At 42.6% G+C, this 17,765-nt stretch overlaps 1 protein-coding gene across 2 annotated transcripts in view; it reads right to left on the minus strand.

Moving 5' to 3' along the window:
• Positions 1-675: 675 nt before the first annotated feature.
• The window catches only part of SAMD12 (sterile alpha motif domain containing 12), a 327,972-nt gene continuing 310,882 nt past the window's right edge, over positions 676-17,765 (minus strand). For both annotated transcript variants that reach the window (XM_023750932.1, XM_006085234.3), the window contains exon 5: positions 676-1,124. In XM_023750932.1, coding sequence (XP_023606700.1) covers positions 1,059-1,124 — 66 coding nt within the window. In that variant the 3' untranslated portion in view covers positions 676-1,058. The remainder of the gene's footprint in view (positions 1,125-17,765) is intronic.

Genomic DNA, 17,765 nt, shown 5'->3' on the forward strand with positions numbered 1-17,765 from the left:
TGCAATTGGACCTTTTTCCTTCTCTAGGCACTCAGGAGTCACTTGCTGGTTTTTCTCCCCAGAAAGCTATGATTTGAACTTGACCTAAGAAGTCTTCCACGGTTTTAAAGTCAGACCACTGGCAAACTGCATTCTGCTGCCCTTAACATCAACCCAGCATGGTCTTCGATTAAAAGAAGGCTATTTCCCTGTTTTTGATTTGAAAGAACTCTTCTGTAGACTTCGAGAGCATGCACATTGGCCAAGAAGAAGCCTCCTGTGTTTGAGTGGTTGTATGTGCAAGCGGTTACGTTGTGCCTCAGTGCAAGGAACCAGGAGCTAAGGTATTACAATCAGCCCACTTCTGCTTCCCTTTGGGATCCAGTTGTTCAGGAAAGTATCAAGAGGTTAAGTCTAACAGTATTGTGGCCATATTTACACCGATCTACCATAAACAACTGGGGATATGCTAGGAGTGGACTTTGTCTCGGACAGTCTGCGCCAGAAATAAGACAAGATTTATAAAGAAAAAAACAAAAAAGAAAATCCTTGTTTTCTCACAGGTACTGAACGTGCTGATTCGTGTCTCCTATAAAGTGCTTAAGAGTTGGACAGAATACTTTTAGATGTCATAACTAACATAATGGAGACATGTGGACATTTCTACCAGGGCACACTATGGTAAACACCTCCACCGAGATTGCAAAACTGCTGTAATTGTTGTCTAACACATCATGCCATCTGCACACATAGTAAGAGAATCCAGTAGTTGCCATGCGGAAACAGGACTTCCAGGGAGGGGCACAGACAGCTCCCCGAAGGGGGCCGGAGTGATGCACAGTGATGAATACTGGAAGCAATTTTCCAGCTAATCGTCTGCCGATGACCGCTTGCAACGAGTGGACACTGCATGTTATGCACCTCGTTTTCAAATCCACGGCAAGCTAAGATTTTCCAGAGCCCATCAGCTTGACTGGATGGGTGCTTTCCCCGCAGTTAATCCGGTTAGTCTGTCAATGCTCCAAGGGGATCGTCTGGCAGGGCCATGAGTTAGTCTCTCTGGGAGGAGCAGGTCATGTTCATATCCACTGGCAGGAGAGTAGCTTGGAAGGCTCACCACGTTTATGGAGAACCCTCGATTGAGGCTGCAAGAAGAAACAGGGGAAGACACAATAATTTATTACTTTATGTCCCCAGGTTCTGGTAGGAAGCAGCAGTCATACTATGGCAACAAGCCCTAACATCCTTAGGTGAAAGAGAAAGTTCTAGTGAAGAGACTGGTCACTCAACTCCAGGACAAATAAGGGTGGCTTGGATTCCTGAAATGTCCTTCTACCGCTGGTGGAGCATGGAAGACGTCCATCGCAGGAATAGGCCAGATGGCCTGTGTTCACCTGAAAATAAAATGCCTTCCCACGGGAGAGGCAACCGGCATTTATTTGAGATTAAAAGAAAAAGAATAGCCATTCAGGTAAGCACTGATTCAGGCAGAAGCCCAAATAGTGTTCCGACTAGCAGGCAAAGGCAGTAGATATTTATGAGAAAGGGAAGGGGGACAATTACATCAATAGAAGGAAGGCATTTCTATTGATGCCGATAAGCTCACAGAGTGATGCTGATTCCAAACAAGGAGTTTAATTTTTAGTCCTATAGTCACCAGGGAGTAGTCATCATCTCTGTTTCTTGTTATCGTTGCAAACAGTTCTTTGGGGCAGGATGTTGCGTTAGGCCCAGTCCAGAGTTTATTTTCCATTTTAAGATTCCAAGGTTTGAGGCCTAAGATGTGCGAGGTAGCTCCTCAGGCACAGCAGCCCCAGCTCTCTTTTAAAGTGGCTCTGTTCATTCTTAGTTTCTGACACCTGGAAGTGAGGGCAAAACCAGATCTCTGGACTTGGCATTCAGCCCTGGTGGGCTGTGGTTAAGGACACTTTTTCTTACATGATAAGGTTTCAAGCGTTTACTTAATCTGGAAGGAGATCCGTTTGGGAATGGTGTGAAGGCAGGTTTTTATTTGGGGTGGGGTGGGGAGGAGGGGCTCATCCATCAAGAAGCTTTCCTGGGCGGAAACCTAGGAGGAAATATTGGAGGCAGTGTGGCTGGAGCTCCCGAGTTTGCTACTTGAAAAGTCAGGCTGGCTGAGCAGGTTAGAGATCAGAGAAAGGCATTAACATCTGGTCAGAGACTGAGCTACCTGAATTGCAACCCTGCTTTTGGCCTTGGGAATGCTGGTGCAGATCTTGATGTTCTAATTTTTTATTTAAAATTTTTTCCATTATTTTATCTGGGTTCTCCCTACAGTTCCTGTACACAGATCCTCATTTAGTAGTTAATATAGGCATGCAATATAATGTTTTTCTCAGAAAACTATCAATATTAGCTTTGTTTAATACACAAAGTTATTGTGCAGTGGGAGTGGATGGCAAGGGTTCTTGAGGTTAAAAACAAATCTGCTCTGTTTTCAAACTGGCTTTTCAAACGGAGAGCATGCACAAGGTATAAGCACATGTTTGATTAAAGCTCGCTATTTTGGAGAAAACACAAAAACAAAGGAAGGTACTATTTAAGCATGCTAAACATAAAATAATAATACACACTACCGATAAGCCTGTAATGAAAGTGAAATACTAATATACTGCTGGTGGCATTGCAAACTGGAGAAACAGCACCAATTTATTTAGAAACCATTAAAAATTCACATTCCTTGACGAAGTGATCCCATTCTAGGAGTATATCCTAAGGAAATAATAACAAAAAATGAAAGAAGCTGTACACACAAATACGTAACCTAGAGGTTATTTATAATAGTGGAAAAACTGGAAACAACCAGTCTCCTAAATGATGATGTGTTAACAAGATGGATGATTGCATGGGCACTAAAGTAATAATTATGATGATTATGGAGCAACACGGTAAACAGTTATGATATACTACAATATAAAGCTTACACATATGCATAGCAAAGCACTGGAAGTGAAATAATGAAAACACTAGAATTTTTTATTATTCTCATCACAATATTTTACAAATCAACCACAAAAATTAGGCCACAAGGATGCAGATTTGACCTGTGAGCATCGACTGACTAAAGCATCCAGGGTTGTGTTCCCTCACTAACAGTACCTTGAAAATAAATACTTCACAACTGCATTAAGAGATAATGCTCTAGTACTATTGAAGGGGGGTTAGAAAACACACGAGTAAAAGTCTTCCGTGCAAGGCGACCTGCAGGGGGGCAGTACATGGAACAGGAAAGATTTCTAGGAACCTGACACAGTCCAGCCTCCTTAAGATCTTTGCTCAAGTCAGCTCTGGAAAATGTGTGACTCTGGAAAAGTAGGATTAAGAATAACCTGTAAAATAAAACTTAAAAATGAATAATGATGATAAAGAGTGAATGCTATTTAACTACTATGCTTTGCATCCCAAGTTGGGGTCAGTGAACAGTTATCGCAGTTGCTGCTTCTCCAAATAACCCTGTTTTCCACGTGAGCCTCTGGTAGCCGAGGCCAAGCAAATGTATCTCACTTTAGCAACCACACTGTAGCCATGGGACACGAGCTGAGCCCATTGCACTTTAAGGCCCTTTCACCTGTGGTTCTTCAATATGTTCCCTTTAAATCTCTGTGTGATGAGCCAACATTAGTCACTTAGGCTTCTGGGAACCCAGCTCCTCTGTAGCCCCGTGGCCTGGACGTCCAGATGGGTAGGGAAACGTTAGAGTCCAGTGACTAAGAGCTTTGAAATCAGGAGGATCTGCGTTGACATCCTAAACTCATCACTTCCTAGTTATATGATGTTGAAACATGAATTTCTCAATGTCTTCACCTTAAAATGGTGATCATAATCACCACCTCACTGGGCTGCTGTGATGATAGAAAAAGCACTTTGTGATAGTAAATATCTGCTAAGTGATGGCTACTATTTATTATTATTATTTATTATTATTATTATTATTATTATTACAAATTCCCAAGATTTCCTAGAGAAACCAGAGACACAGATGGGGCAGTGTTCTAATGCCAAAGCTGGGAGCCAGGAAAAAGACACGATGTGCCTGGAGGTCAAGCCTTTGCAGCCTCCAAGAGATAACATCCCACGCCTGCCAAGGGCACAGTCCACACTCTCTGGCTTCCACTCTCCCCCAGATGAGCGCAGACTTTAACAGACAGTTCCTTGATACGGAGGGTTCACATCAAAGGCAGGAAGGGGCTGGCCTGGGAGGCAGTGCCGGCCTTGCAGAGCGTTCAAGAACAGCTCTGGGACTGACTGTGTCCACTCCGCTTTTCCCCGCTCCAGCTGCAGGGGCTGAAGGGATCGGCGTGTCTGGGGAAGAAGTACAGCTACTGTGTGCAGGAGGCCTCGCTTCCCATGGGCTGAAGGGAAGAAATAAGATTTCACCTCTAGAAAAGGCTGTGTGGTATCTCCCATTCAAAAAGAAGAGCCATATCTTCCATCTGTGTATTTTATGTGACTCAGGCTTGAGGAATTTGGGGTGGGCCTGAATTGCACTTCGATGGATGTGGGACTATTTATATAAGGTGTGAGATGCACATTCCAAAGGAGTGACACCCACGGTGGCCCCCACATAATAGTCAGTAATAAGCAGAACTAACATTTATTGAGCAGCTACAATGGGCCAACTACAGTTTTATAGGCTGCCACTCATTGAATCCCTCACCGCCATCTTTGAGCCCTAAATTGCATTATCCTCATAACACACCTGGAAAAACTGAGACCAAGTTCATTAACTTGTCACAGCCATGCTGCCAGAATGCATAGAGTGGAGACTAGCAACCAGATCTGTTCTCACCACAGGGCTTTCCTGGCTTGGTAAGAAATGTGTTGGAAAAGCAAATTCCTTTGTTCCAATGAGAACACAGGAGAGAAAGCAAGTAGTTGTGTTTGTATAGCTAGAAGAATGCCCATCAAACGTGAATCCTATACATAAAGAACCATAAATAAGAGGTTTGACCTAGAGAAAGTAGGTTTTACTTAACAGTCTAAAGTATTTCCTATGTTTAGAGCAGTGGTTCTCAACTGAGTGCAGTTTTGCCCACAGCAATGCTGGAGACATTTTTGGTTGTCACAGCTTCAGGGGTACTCCTGGCATCTAATGGGGTATACGCCAGGGACCCTGCTTAAAATATCCTAGAATGCATAGGACAGCCCCCTACTTCGAAGAATTATCAGGCTCAAAATGTCAATAGTGTGAGGTTGGTTTAGTGGGTACAGGTCCTTGTTTATCTTCTACCCCTGGTTGTGAGCCAAATATATCACTCCTAAAATAGGCCAAGATAAAAACCAACATAAGTGTGCCTCTTGTGCATACAGGAAATATGGCTAATTTCAAACCTCACTCCCCTCTTCTATTCATCATTTGCTCATTTTATTTGATTTTATATTCAATGTAATCAAAACCTCTAATAGTAAATCATTTTCTAACTTTTAGAACCCTCACAGGCAAGCTATTATAAGAATCAAGATTGGATGATTTAAACAGGTATGCTCAATTAATTAATTAGTATGTATGGGAGAAGTTAGGAGATAAAAGAAGGACAAAGGAAGATTGATGTGGCAATAAAACTAAACTCTGCTACCAGCACTTTGGTGGGAGAAGTGGGACACATTCTCAGTTGTACTGGTTTCATTTCTGCCACTACCTGCCCCCAACAAGTGGAGGGACGTTTGTCTCTGACAGTATGAGTAAGAAGTCACCCCCACCCCCCTGACTGCATGAAGACTGAGGTCAGCATCCCAGACACAATGGGTATCAGGATGGCAGTGGGCTTAGGCTAAGGGCAATAAAAAAGGTGATACATACCAACAGTGATCTTTCCTAACCTTGTGAGGGTTAATTTATGTGTGGACTTGACTGGTCCATGAGGTACCCAGATGTTTGGCAAAACAGTATTCTTTTAATTAAAAAATATATTTTGATTGATTTCAGAGAGGAAGGGAGAGGGAGGGAGAGATCGAAACATCAATGATGAGAGAGAATCATTGATTGTCTGCCTCCTGCATGCTCCACACTGGGGATTGAGCCTGCAACCTGGGCATGTGCCCTGACTGGGAATTGAACCATGACCTCCTGGTTCATAGGTTGATACTCAACCACTGAGCCATGCCAGCTGGGGTGTGAAACAGTATTCTGAGTGTGTCTGTAAGGGTGTTTCTGGGTGAGACTGACATTTGAATCAGTAGACTGAGTAGAGCAGATTGTCCTTGCTAATGTGGGTGGGCCTCAGTCAATCCACAGAAGGCATGGGTAGAACAAAAGACAGAGTGAGGGAGAATTGACTCTCTGCCTCTTTTTGAGTTGGGACATCAGTATTTTTCTGCCTTTGGACTGGAACTTACACCATCAGCTGTCCTGGGTCTCCATTTTACTGGCCAAAGATCTTGAGGTACAGTTCTTAAGCCTCCATAATTGTGTGAGCCAATTCCTCTCTCTTGCTCTCTAGATATCTAGCTATAGATATATACATATATCTTCTATTAGAGAACCAATATCTCCCATTGGTTCTGTTTCTCTGGAGAACACCAACTAACACAGAGTCTGTAGACAACAATGACTACAATAGTAAGCACTATCATCAACCTAGTACTTACCACGTGCCTAGCCTCCTACTAAGAACCTGTGTCCATTTTGCAGCAACCTGAGGAGGTAAATACCATGACCTCAGTACAGACATGCTTCAGAAATACTGTGGGTTTCATTCCAGGCCACCACAATAAAGTGAGCATTGCCATAAATAGAGGGTCTCACCTTTGATTTATAAAATATGCAACATTGGTGAAGCACAATAAAGTGAAGTGCAATAAAACGAGGTGTGCCTGTACACAGATGAAGAAAGTCAGGCATGGAGAGATAAATGACCTAACACAGGTTGCAGCCTGTAGGCCAGTCTGTGACCCTTGATCTGGTTATGACATGTCAGGAGCCCACTGATTCCAGAAGTGCTAAGCAGGAAATATGAGATCCCAAGGGCCCATGGGAACATTTCCAGGCAATGATTTATACCTAGACAGGAGAGGAAGGCCTTGACCTCTGTCCCCTATTCTCTCAGCCCTAAGAGAGTTTTATTGTTTCAATTAGAATGTGATTGGCTCCTGATTATAACAGCAGTCTTTCTGCAGTCCTCTGCACAAAGGAGTGGCTCTGCAGTCCTCATTGGCTTGGGCTGACACCTCTCTTTAGGGAGTGTTAAATGAGTGAAGCTTGACCATCACCACAATCACACACACACACACACACACACACACACACACACACACACACACACACCCCTCCTCTGAGTGAGAGATACAAGAATGGACTTCTGTGCAAACTGTCCCTCTCCTTTTTTTTCGGCCCTAGGAAAGAAAACACACAAACCAATAACATTATATTTGTTCTCTTACTGTTCAACTACAAGTAGAGCTGCTAGTCTATAATATGCAGCTCGAAATCCTCTTGGAAATGGACTCTGGTTCCTCTGGATTAAATTGAATCTCTGGATTCCAGAGTTCTAAAAACTCAGATTCTCAAACTTGAGCCCATCAGAGTCATCTCAAAAAGGTTCTTACAATTTTTATTTTGTCCAGCCTCTCTCCAATTCCATTGATTAAGAACAACCAGAGGGAGGTCTGGAACTCTCTATGTTTAACAGGGAGCTCTGTGATTTTTATAAAGCCAGCTTGGCACAGATCCATGGGAAAAACATCCATGTCTTTTCCCCAGTGCTTAGATAGTAGTTATTTGTCCTTTAGACAGAGAAAAGTGTGTATACAGTGGGGAAACTGGTTTATAGTCTTGTTCATGTCATACAATAAAATACCAAGAAACCTGGATATAATATAATGCAGTGCTCCAAACATTGGGTTTTAGAGGGGTACCAACAGGCGTGGCAAGACCCGAGCAAGCTATCCAAACCATCCCAAATCCTGGGGATCAGGTATGTTCCATCATCCCAGTATTGTTTAGTTTCTACAGGTTGATTCACGCATCAATCAACCAAGCAAGGAAGCAACATGTATTCCACTGAGCACTTACTAAAATGTTCAATGTTGCCTTGGGGCCTGTAGGGCTGGAGGAGTTTAGAACTGATCATTGCATTTATCATACTATATCAGAATCTCTTGATGATATGTCTGTCTTTAGATTAATGCTTCTTGACCTTTATTGTACTTATAAATCCCCAGGAGAGCTTGATAAAGCACAGATTTTGGCCCCCAAGTGGAAAGAATCGGACTCAGTAGGTCTTGAGTGGTTCTGTGGATTTGTATTTCTAACATGCTTACAGGGCACACCGATGTTGCTAGTCTGAGGACCACTCTTCAAGCACCACTGCTCCTTACCCCAAGCTTCTTCAGGTAACAAGTATGCCTCTTTGTTCTTTCTGAAGGGTGTGGTAGTTATGCCTGGAATACGGAAGGTGCTCTGAAATGTTTGCTGAATGAATGAAAGTCTGGTGAAAGCTACATGAGTGAGGTTAGCAGTTTTCTAAAGCAAGGGCAGAATTTATTTGGGGGCCATCGCATTGTTCTCTAATGAGAACTGGTTTAGGAATTTGAACTCTAGAAATTCTTGGTGATAATATAGGACACCTGTCATATTTAGTCTCAGTCATGATTTCCCCAGGCAAAACCTCACCCAACAGTATGGACATCTTGAGTCAGAAGCCTGCTGACAACAGTAGCTACCACCTTGCACCACGTGAATATGGGATGATACGTTTCTGGAAGAAAGTATCCAGGCCTGATGCTCTCAACATGGAGATATTTGTACAGTCAATTAGAGGCAACTCCAGTGATTCACTTCTCTGCACTGGACAGAGGCAAGTATCTCAAGTCATTAAATTCCAATAGCCACTCTAAAAGCCTACAGAACTTTCCAGAAGAAAACTCTGTCCATTGGCTCAAACAACAGTGAATCTCATGAGAGAGCATAAGAATACAATTGGACATTTAATCCAAGCTGCCACGGAAATTCCTCCCCATCTCCACAACATCAGACCAGCTGGAAGATAATCTTATGAGTGATTGTGTCCTCATTTCTCGCCTTGCTCTGTACTTTCCCTCACTCGGTCACAGAGCATGGTACCCTGTGTGTTCGTCAACTGCATGAATAATTCAAGTTCCTTTTATTTTTTAAAGTTCATCTATCCCCCTCTTTGTGTTTCTATTTAATCTTATTTAATTTCAGAGGCCTCTCTGTTGACCAAGGCAATGGCATTATTGGAAAAATATTCCCTAAGAGTCACTTCTTTAGAAAAAAAATATATCCAAAAAATTCTGCACATCCTGCAGCTTTTCAAAGAGAAAGAGAAGAGCACACTTTTTAATGAGTATACAAGGTACACTTAGTGTTTCTCCTTTTGCATGCCAAGTCTCAAGGGGCTAGAAGTATCTCTTTGAAACAATGCCATACAAGCTAAATAAATAGGAACAAATAATGCTGCTAACAATAACAGATGTTACCATATAGAATCTCAGAGTGGGAGGGTATTTTAGAACAGTGCTTCTCACATTTTAAAGTGACTATGAGTCACCTGGGTATTTTGTTAAAATGCAGATCACACAGGTCTAAGGGGCTCTCAGGTGACACAATGCTTGTCTATGAGTGGCAAGGCCATAGCGTTCCTTAATCTAGAGCAGCCCTGTCCCATGGAGCCTTCTGCTTTGTCCAGTATGGCAGCCATTAGCCACATGTAGCTACTGAACACTTGATATGTGGCTAGTACCTGGTAGAAATGAATTTTATTTAATTTTAATTCATTTAAGTTGAAATGAATTACAGGTTACATGGGCCTAATGGCCTCCATATTGAACAGCATATCTTTGTAGAGTTGAAAACTGAGACTGAAAGATTTGGTAAAAAGGTTTTAGAAAGAAGAAACCTTAAAAGACAAGTGAAGCCCCAAATCTTTGCACCCATGTAGTAAATTTAATTCTGATCCCCTCTCTCCTCCTTCCTGCTTTCTCTAGGGAGGGCTCCAGGCTTCCCCTCTTTCTCCAGCATGTTCCCAGAATCACTCTATAAACAAATAGTAATTAGGAAAGACTTTGTAAACATTCTGAAGTGCAGAACATTATCTCGTTTACATGAACCCTCTGATTTGGCAAAACAAAGCAAAAAATCTTATGAGAAATAGTTCTTTTGTTATGGTCCTTTCACCTTGGGGTATGTCCCCCAGGATTCTGAAGACAGGCTCCTAGGTTATTTCTTTGCTCTGGGTTTTGGCCCTTTGGCCTGGAACAAGGGAAAAAATGCAAATAGTTCAGACATTCTAGAAAAGTTTAAAAGGAAAGAGAGCTCAGTTCAAGTTGAGTTCCCCCAAATGAGAAAATGCTGAGAGTGGGGAAAGGGTAAGGCTTAGTTTTGTCTGAACTGGATGCGTCAGCTCTCAGCAGTCTGTAATCTATATTACAGCTAACAAGGTTTGGGGATCTTCCCTGGGCTGGTGAGTACTAATTTCCATTGAGGAAAAAGTTATGAGGCTTGGATGTCTTAATGATAACAGATAATTTCTCTGTGTTGGCAGAGCTACAAAGCACGTTGCTATGAAAACTGCATGAATTGGGCTATTTCTTTTGTGTACACAGTTTTCCCTTAAAGCACCCACGTGGGAGGAGTTGCTAACCTGCTTGGGGACCCTAGTGATTAATTGCTTGAACTGGCTGGTGGCCATCAGCATGATCTTGCAATTTACCAGGTTCCATGCAGAATTATGAGACTGAAGGTTTAATGGGATTTCAGGTAATAGAGCCCAGATGTCTAAGACTATGATGTTTGAAATAACACTGCTTACAAGGCTGCAGGGCTTAAACTTTATTTCTTTCTTGCTTCGTAGATGTCCCTGTTCCCTTCTTTATGTCATCTTGGACCAGTCAAATGCTAAGGCCCTCAAGTTGACCTATGAGAGGTCATTCAGGGACCGCACCTGTGGCCAAAAGCCTGGAGACACACAAGCTCCCTACCTTCCTGCTCGGGCTCTTAGGATTACTTTCAGCCAAGGATACAGTAATTAACAGCCCGACTGCCACCTTGCACTATGCAGCACTTACCTTCCAAATTGCTTTCACACATCTAATTGCATTTTATTCTGTCAGGGTTCAGGAGGAATGGGCTGGGACAGGCACTATTATCTCCATTTGGATGAGGAAACCATGGTACACAGAAGAGAAGGGATAAAAATAGTTAACATTTGTGGAACCCTTATGTGCCAAGAAGTACTGTTCCCTGGTGTTTCTGTGCATCATTGCCTTTAAGCCTCATAACAACTTTGAGGTCGATACGATTATCAGCTCCACTTAGAAGCTGAGAAAACTTCGGCACCCCGAGGCGGATCACCCAGCTAATATCTGAAGGAGCCAGGATGGAAGCTGGCCTTCTGGCTCTTAGTTACCATGCACTGCCACCTCCCTATGGAAGTACCATCAGCATCACAGACAAGACCTGGAGGCTGTTCTTGCTAATGCAACATTCATTTCCCATCATTTGTGAGATGGAAGAAAAATCCCAGGCATGTTTTTCTAATGAGATGACCTTGTATCCCTATTCGCTATCCTCCTCCAGACAACACCATCTCCTGATGTCCGAGAAGAGGGGCATTCTGCTTAATACACCCCACTTGGTAAGAATATTCCAGGGCCTTTATGATCATGCTTCAGCCTCTCCTTCCAGCCTTATGCACTCAGGCATAGTAATTGGTGAAATTCTTTCCATACTGCTGGTCCTTTGTTTACATGGTCCCTCCTTCTTTCCTCATCCTCCTGCCCAAGTTCTCCCTTTCCTACAGGGCCAGCTCACAGGCCACTTCAAGAAGGCTCACATAGTCACACACAGCCTCCCTCCCTGTTCTGGAACTGTAAGAATGAGTTTGTGGGGTGAATGGGTGAACAATGGAATAAATAGACATCACTTCTCCAACGAGGTACCAGGGACTATGCGAAACACTGGGGATATAAAGATGAATAACAAATAGCCCTGCCCTAGCTGGTTTGGATCAGTGGTTAGAGCATCAGGCCTGAAAACTGAAGGGTTCGATTCTGGACAAGAGCACATACCTCATTGCAGGCTCGATTCCGGCAGTCAGAGTTCATGTAGGAGGCAACTAATCATTGTGTCCCTCTCACATCAATGTTTCTCTCTCTCTCTCCCCCTCCCTTCCACTCTCTAAAAAAATATCCTTGGGTGAGGATTAACAAAGCTTCGTTGTCCTCAGGAAGTTCCCAGTCTAAAGGAGAGATGGACATGGGAAACCACTACTACATAAAGCCCCGCATGCTATCATAGAAGGGCAGGGTTCCAGGGGAGCAGCGAGAAGAGGTGGGGGTTGTTCACTGGTGTTTACAGATATGTCTGGAATCTTCCCCATTCCTTACACACCCTCCTAGTTTGGGAAACTTCATGTTTGTGTTTTATGCATCTTTGCACAGCTGCTGAGCAATCACCATCATCTCTAAACCGATATTAAATATCTATATTAAATATTGACCCTTGCTGCTGCCCATGGTGGTGACCCAGTCAGAGCGGGGGAAGTTACTGCTATTTCCTTAGGGTGAGTGTGCAGCAGTGGCCCAAACCACTGTTTTCTTCTGTAAGGGGCCGAGGGAAGTTTAATGGACTGCCTTAGGATTATTAGTATAGTTTCAGCAAGTCTTCCTCAAACCTACTCCTGATCCCCAGGATTGGGAAATAGTTCTTATTTAAAATGATTCCTATTTCAGAGTAGCTATTCTAATTATTTAGGGTTATGTGGCCCCTCATAAAACGCTGCACAAATAGGCCTTTTTATTGGTTATTCTTCTCAACAGGATTGTGAGGGAATCTTGGGCAATGGCCTAGCGGCTAGGCAAACTCATTAGTCAACAGAGCCAAACATCAACAGTACAATGATTGAAATTTCTTTTGAGAGCCAAATTTTTAAAACTTGAACTATATAGGTAGGTACATTGTTATTAACTTAATTAGGGTACTCCTAAGGCTTAGGAAGAGCCACACTCAAGGCGCCAAAGAGCCGCATCACGAGCCTCTGTTTGCCGACCACGGGCCTAACCCCATGGAAAGCTTTCTCTAGTGAGTTCAAGTTTGGTTTCAGGAGACTGCAAGTGTTTCATTCCTATCTGTGCGGTTTGTTAGGGACAGCAGGCACAATGGCTATCACCACACAGCATTCGCATCTTCACAGAAACACCAACCTATGTGGCCCTATCATTTGAAGGAATCAGTGTGGGAATTTTGAAAATAACAGGTTCCTCTACTTGTAAGTTTTGAGGCCAGTTAAGTGATTGAACCTCTCTGAGCCACCGCTTCCTCATCTGTAAAAGGAGGGAATTCAGGTGTGTTTTGCAGATGATTTTGTGAGAACTACTATTTTTCATTGTAACCAAGATGCATTTTGTTTGTTTAATAGTTTTTTGTTGTTTTTCTCCTTTCATCTATTCAGAAGGACCTGAATTTTTGGCAATTTCTCTGTCTTCAGGCATGAGCTTATGCACAATAGGTGATCCTTTCTCATGCAGGCCTGTAATAACACTCAACACACCTTCATCTACTTGTGAGAGCATAAGGAGTGCGAAACTCACTATTGCTGGTTTGCAAAAATGTATGAAATTGAGGTCACGCTTCCAATTTCACTCCTGTGCCTCACTAATGGCTCTCTAGTTCTATAACTTTCGACATACAAGATAAATTTTTGTTTCAATGTCAAATTATAGTGTAATACTTCTCAAGCATTTTTAAATAGCAATTAAACTCAACAAGGGAAATTTTAATAGCATACATAACATGAGTGAAGTGATGAAAATATAAATAATCATAGCCAAACTCATGCATGCATGACTACCATATGACCTAAAGTGATTATAAGGCTGCCTACATTGTCAAATGTACAATTCAAAACTGTTAAAATAGGAAAAAAAAGGTGCATTTCAGATGCAATGAAATACAATAAATGAAGGAGCATATACTATGGGTCCTGCACCCAACAGATGCCCAACAAATCTCAAATCCCTTCCCATTAAATAACGGAGAATGGTGAACCTCAAAAGAGTGCAGAGGGGCTGGGCTTATATTTTTGCAAAGAGATAAAAAGCTGGATAACATTTATATTTCAGAAACTAGAAAACCATGAATGATCTCTAGAGAAATCAATGTATTTTTCCAAACACTATGTGAGGGATGACTACAAATTCTTTTTTGCAGCCTCTCTCCCTACATCCCATTGAGAAGTGGGGTCTTTTCCCTACCCCCTTGGGTCTGGGCCAGGCCTGAGACTGCTTTGTCCAATAGAATATGGCAGATGGCACTGAGCCAGTGTGAGGTCTAATCTTCAGGAGGACTGGAAATGTCAGCTTCCTCTTCCTTAGAATTCAGTGGCTGTGCTATGAATAAGCCAAGGAGAGGCATGGAGAGGCTCCCATGGAGGAGAATTGAGGCTCCCAGCTAACATTCCAGCTGAGCAACCAGCCATGTGTCCGGACTAACTTGCCAGCCATTTTGAGTGTGTCATCTTGGATGTGGCTCTCTCAGCTCCAGCTGACAGCATGTGGGGAAAATAGAAGAGGACCTTACTGAGCCTTGCCCAAATTACAAGATCATAACCAAATAACAGCTGTTGTTGTTTTGAGCCTCTAAAATATGAGGTAGTTGGTTATGCATTAATGGATAACCGAAATTCAGTACCTTGTTAATTTTCACAGATGTTCTAAGCTAGACCTAGTCTAGACCCTCAAAGAGCAGAACCTGGAAGTGAATCTAGATCTTCTGACTCCTGGACTGAGACCCTTGCATAATTATCCTACACACTGAAGTTATTAAGGTATAAGCATGGCTTGTAGGGCTCCTACTGTCTTACTCCTTAGCTGACATCTGACCGTATTATGAGATGAGGCTAGGCCAATTCTGGGAAAGAAATAGGGATTAAAAAAATATTTAAGAGGGAGAAAGTTTCGGTACAACACACACACACACACACACACACACACACACACACACACACAATCTTAAACCTAGCTTGGAATTTGGGAGCAGAGTTCATGAATTAGGTGTGCCAATGTGTCTGTGATATGCCCAAGCTTTTTAGGATACCCTGTGGTGGCCTCAAGGAATAACATCCTTGTGGAAACAAGGAAGAATCACTGGGGATTCAGTCATCTCAGTCATGGGTTATTCAGGATGGAGACATAGATTACTTGTTGACAGAGTAGAGACACACGGAATCATGTGTCTTGAGACAGTAAGGCTTCACTTAGGGACAGAAGTCTGGCTGACCACAGTCTCACTTTCAACAGCAACTATGAGCATTTCACATTGCTGCTTACTTTTCTGTGCCAAGATGTCAAGATCTTTTGTTTTGACATCTAGCCGCCAGTGTGCCGAGGCTGTGGTTTCTGCAGTGTGTGTGAGCCGACGGTGAGAGTGGGTGCGCTTGTTAGAGACATCGAGATCTACAGAGGCAACACTGTCAGGCATTTCTACTTGCAGGGCCATGTTCATTTAAAGAGGCTTCAGGAGAGAGATCTTTTTTGTCTCAGAGAAACTCCAAATATCACTGAAGCAGGAAGCATTTTAACAGGTGTATATGCAGGATGCTATCTACCATGGGTAGAGATGTTCGTTAGAAATGTGGCATTGAGCCCTGGCCAGTTTGGCTCAGTGTATGGAGAGTCAGCCTGTGGACTCAAGGGTCCCAGGTTCAATTCTGGTCAGGGGCACATGCCCGGGTTGCGGGCTCGGTCCCCAGTGCGGGAGCATGCAGGAGGCAGCCAATCAATGATTCCCTTTCATCATTGATGTTTCTATCTCTCTCTTGCTCTCCCTTCCTCTCTAAAATCAATAAAAATATATATTAAAAAAAAGAAATGTGGCGTTGAATTTCTTTTGGAAATCAAAAGGGGAGGAAAAGTACAGAAAACGTACTGAATTGCAGAAGTCTGGGGCTATTTAGTGTAGGGGCATATTACTGTAGCATAGTAAGTAAATGTGGTGTTGAATTCAATATCCAGGTTTATCTTTGCATTAAAGCTACAGCACTCATGAAATTGTAATTCTTTACCATGACTTTCTAGTTGACGACAAAGCTCCTATTTCTTTCTTGCTACAGAGATTGCATGATCCATAAAGCCTAAAATATTTACTATGTGGTTCCTCCCCCTGAAAAGTTTGCTAACTACTAATACAGAGTACGGAAATAAATCTAAATATCAATGAAAGCCTTTAAGAAGTTTATATATTGCAAGAAAAATGGCTGCTACCAAGTGCTCTCTATTCCATGGAAATGCATGAAGTGTCCTTGCATCCTCACTCAGCATAAGTTCTGAGAGGAAACTAGCAGGATAGAAGCCTAAGGTCCTATAGACAGTACCAATTTGTAGTAGTTGGTAGAGGACTGAAGAAATAGAAAAAGTACTGAATTGCATTAGTTGGGGCCATTTAGTGTAGCAGCATATGTACTATAGCGTAACCAATAAACTGATGTGCACAAGGAGAGATTAAAAAAACTTATTTAGGTGCTTAAAAGAGAAACTCAGTAACCTGAAAACCCTTAAGTATTGGAGCTTATTCTGAATGTTTCTTGATAAATATCAATCACCCATAAATATGGTGTGAGACTTCAGGGAACCACTGATATGACTTTGTGTGAATTATACACACACACACACACACACACACACACACACACACATATGTATATATACTGTTCTTCACTATACGTTCCCCTACATTCCCTTTTCCCTTCCAGCCCCTGGTCCCAGCTTTCGTCTCTTAGGCCCTTGCAATAGTCTCTTATCTAATCTCTTCCTCTCTATTCTTCTGCTCTAATCTATTCAAAACACTCTTACCAGATTAGTCTCCCTAAAAAACTACCTGCCTTGCTCATCAGCACATACCAAGTGTATATCCACTATGGCAAGAGATTGTGCTAGATTCTGAGGGAGACTCAGAGCTGGATAAGGGAGTTTTTGCCCACAAAGTGCTTAAAATACTAGGGAGGAATGACAATATCCCTATAGTGGATGCAGAAAAAAAGGTTTATTGGGCTTTACAGAAGACAGGGACTGCTGTTGCATAGATAGGTCCTGGAGAGGGTGAAATTTGAATTAGGCCTTCAAAGAAAGAAGGAAAGAGGGGAAGGGGATTCTGGGAAGTTAGTGATGTCAATCTCCATGGGAAGATCTCCTAGGGTTCCACATTCCTCACAGGATAAATTCTATTGTACAGGGCTGTATCTGAAGCTTTCTATAATCACCACTCACCAGCTCCACCATCCCTCATGAATAAATTCTCTCCTGATGACTCTTGGTGCCTTTCTGACTCTGAGTTTTGGGCCTGCCCTTCCTAACATTTAGAAAAGCTTTCTATTCCCTATGTTTATCTCAATGCCATCTGTTAATTAAGATCCAACTTCTCCATGGGGCCTCAGCATGGGGCTCTACTCCAGTGCTTGGTCACGTATAGTCCTACTTGTACACTCACACCAAAAACAGCTTGTAGCCCAAGTTCTACAACACCAAAGCTCACCTGCATCCCAAAGACAAGCACACCAATCACAGGCTTTGATATTAAATTGCTATCAGAGCCTAACTCCTTATTCTCAACGCATTTATGTTTTCCACTGTGGATCAGTGACAAATAGTTCACAGCCTGGCACTGTTGTGCAGCCCACACTTTAAACAGCACTGCTTTAGTCAACTACATCTGTTCTTCCCATAAATCTTTAAAGAACTTATTGTCCATTTTAGGGGCTAAACATGGTGGCTTGCCTGGCTGGAATGGCTGAGTGGTAGAGTGTTAACCTATG

The sequence above is a fragment of the Myotis lucifugus genome, unplaced genomic scaffold (assembly GCF_000147115.1).
Source record: "Myotis lucifugus unplaced genomic scaffold, Myoluc2.0 scaffold_17, whole genome shotgun sequence".
Classification (NCBI taxonomy): Eukaryota; Metazoa; Chordata; class Mammalia; order Chiroptera; family Vespertilionidae; genus Myotis; species Myotis lucifugus.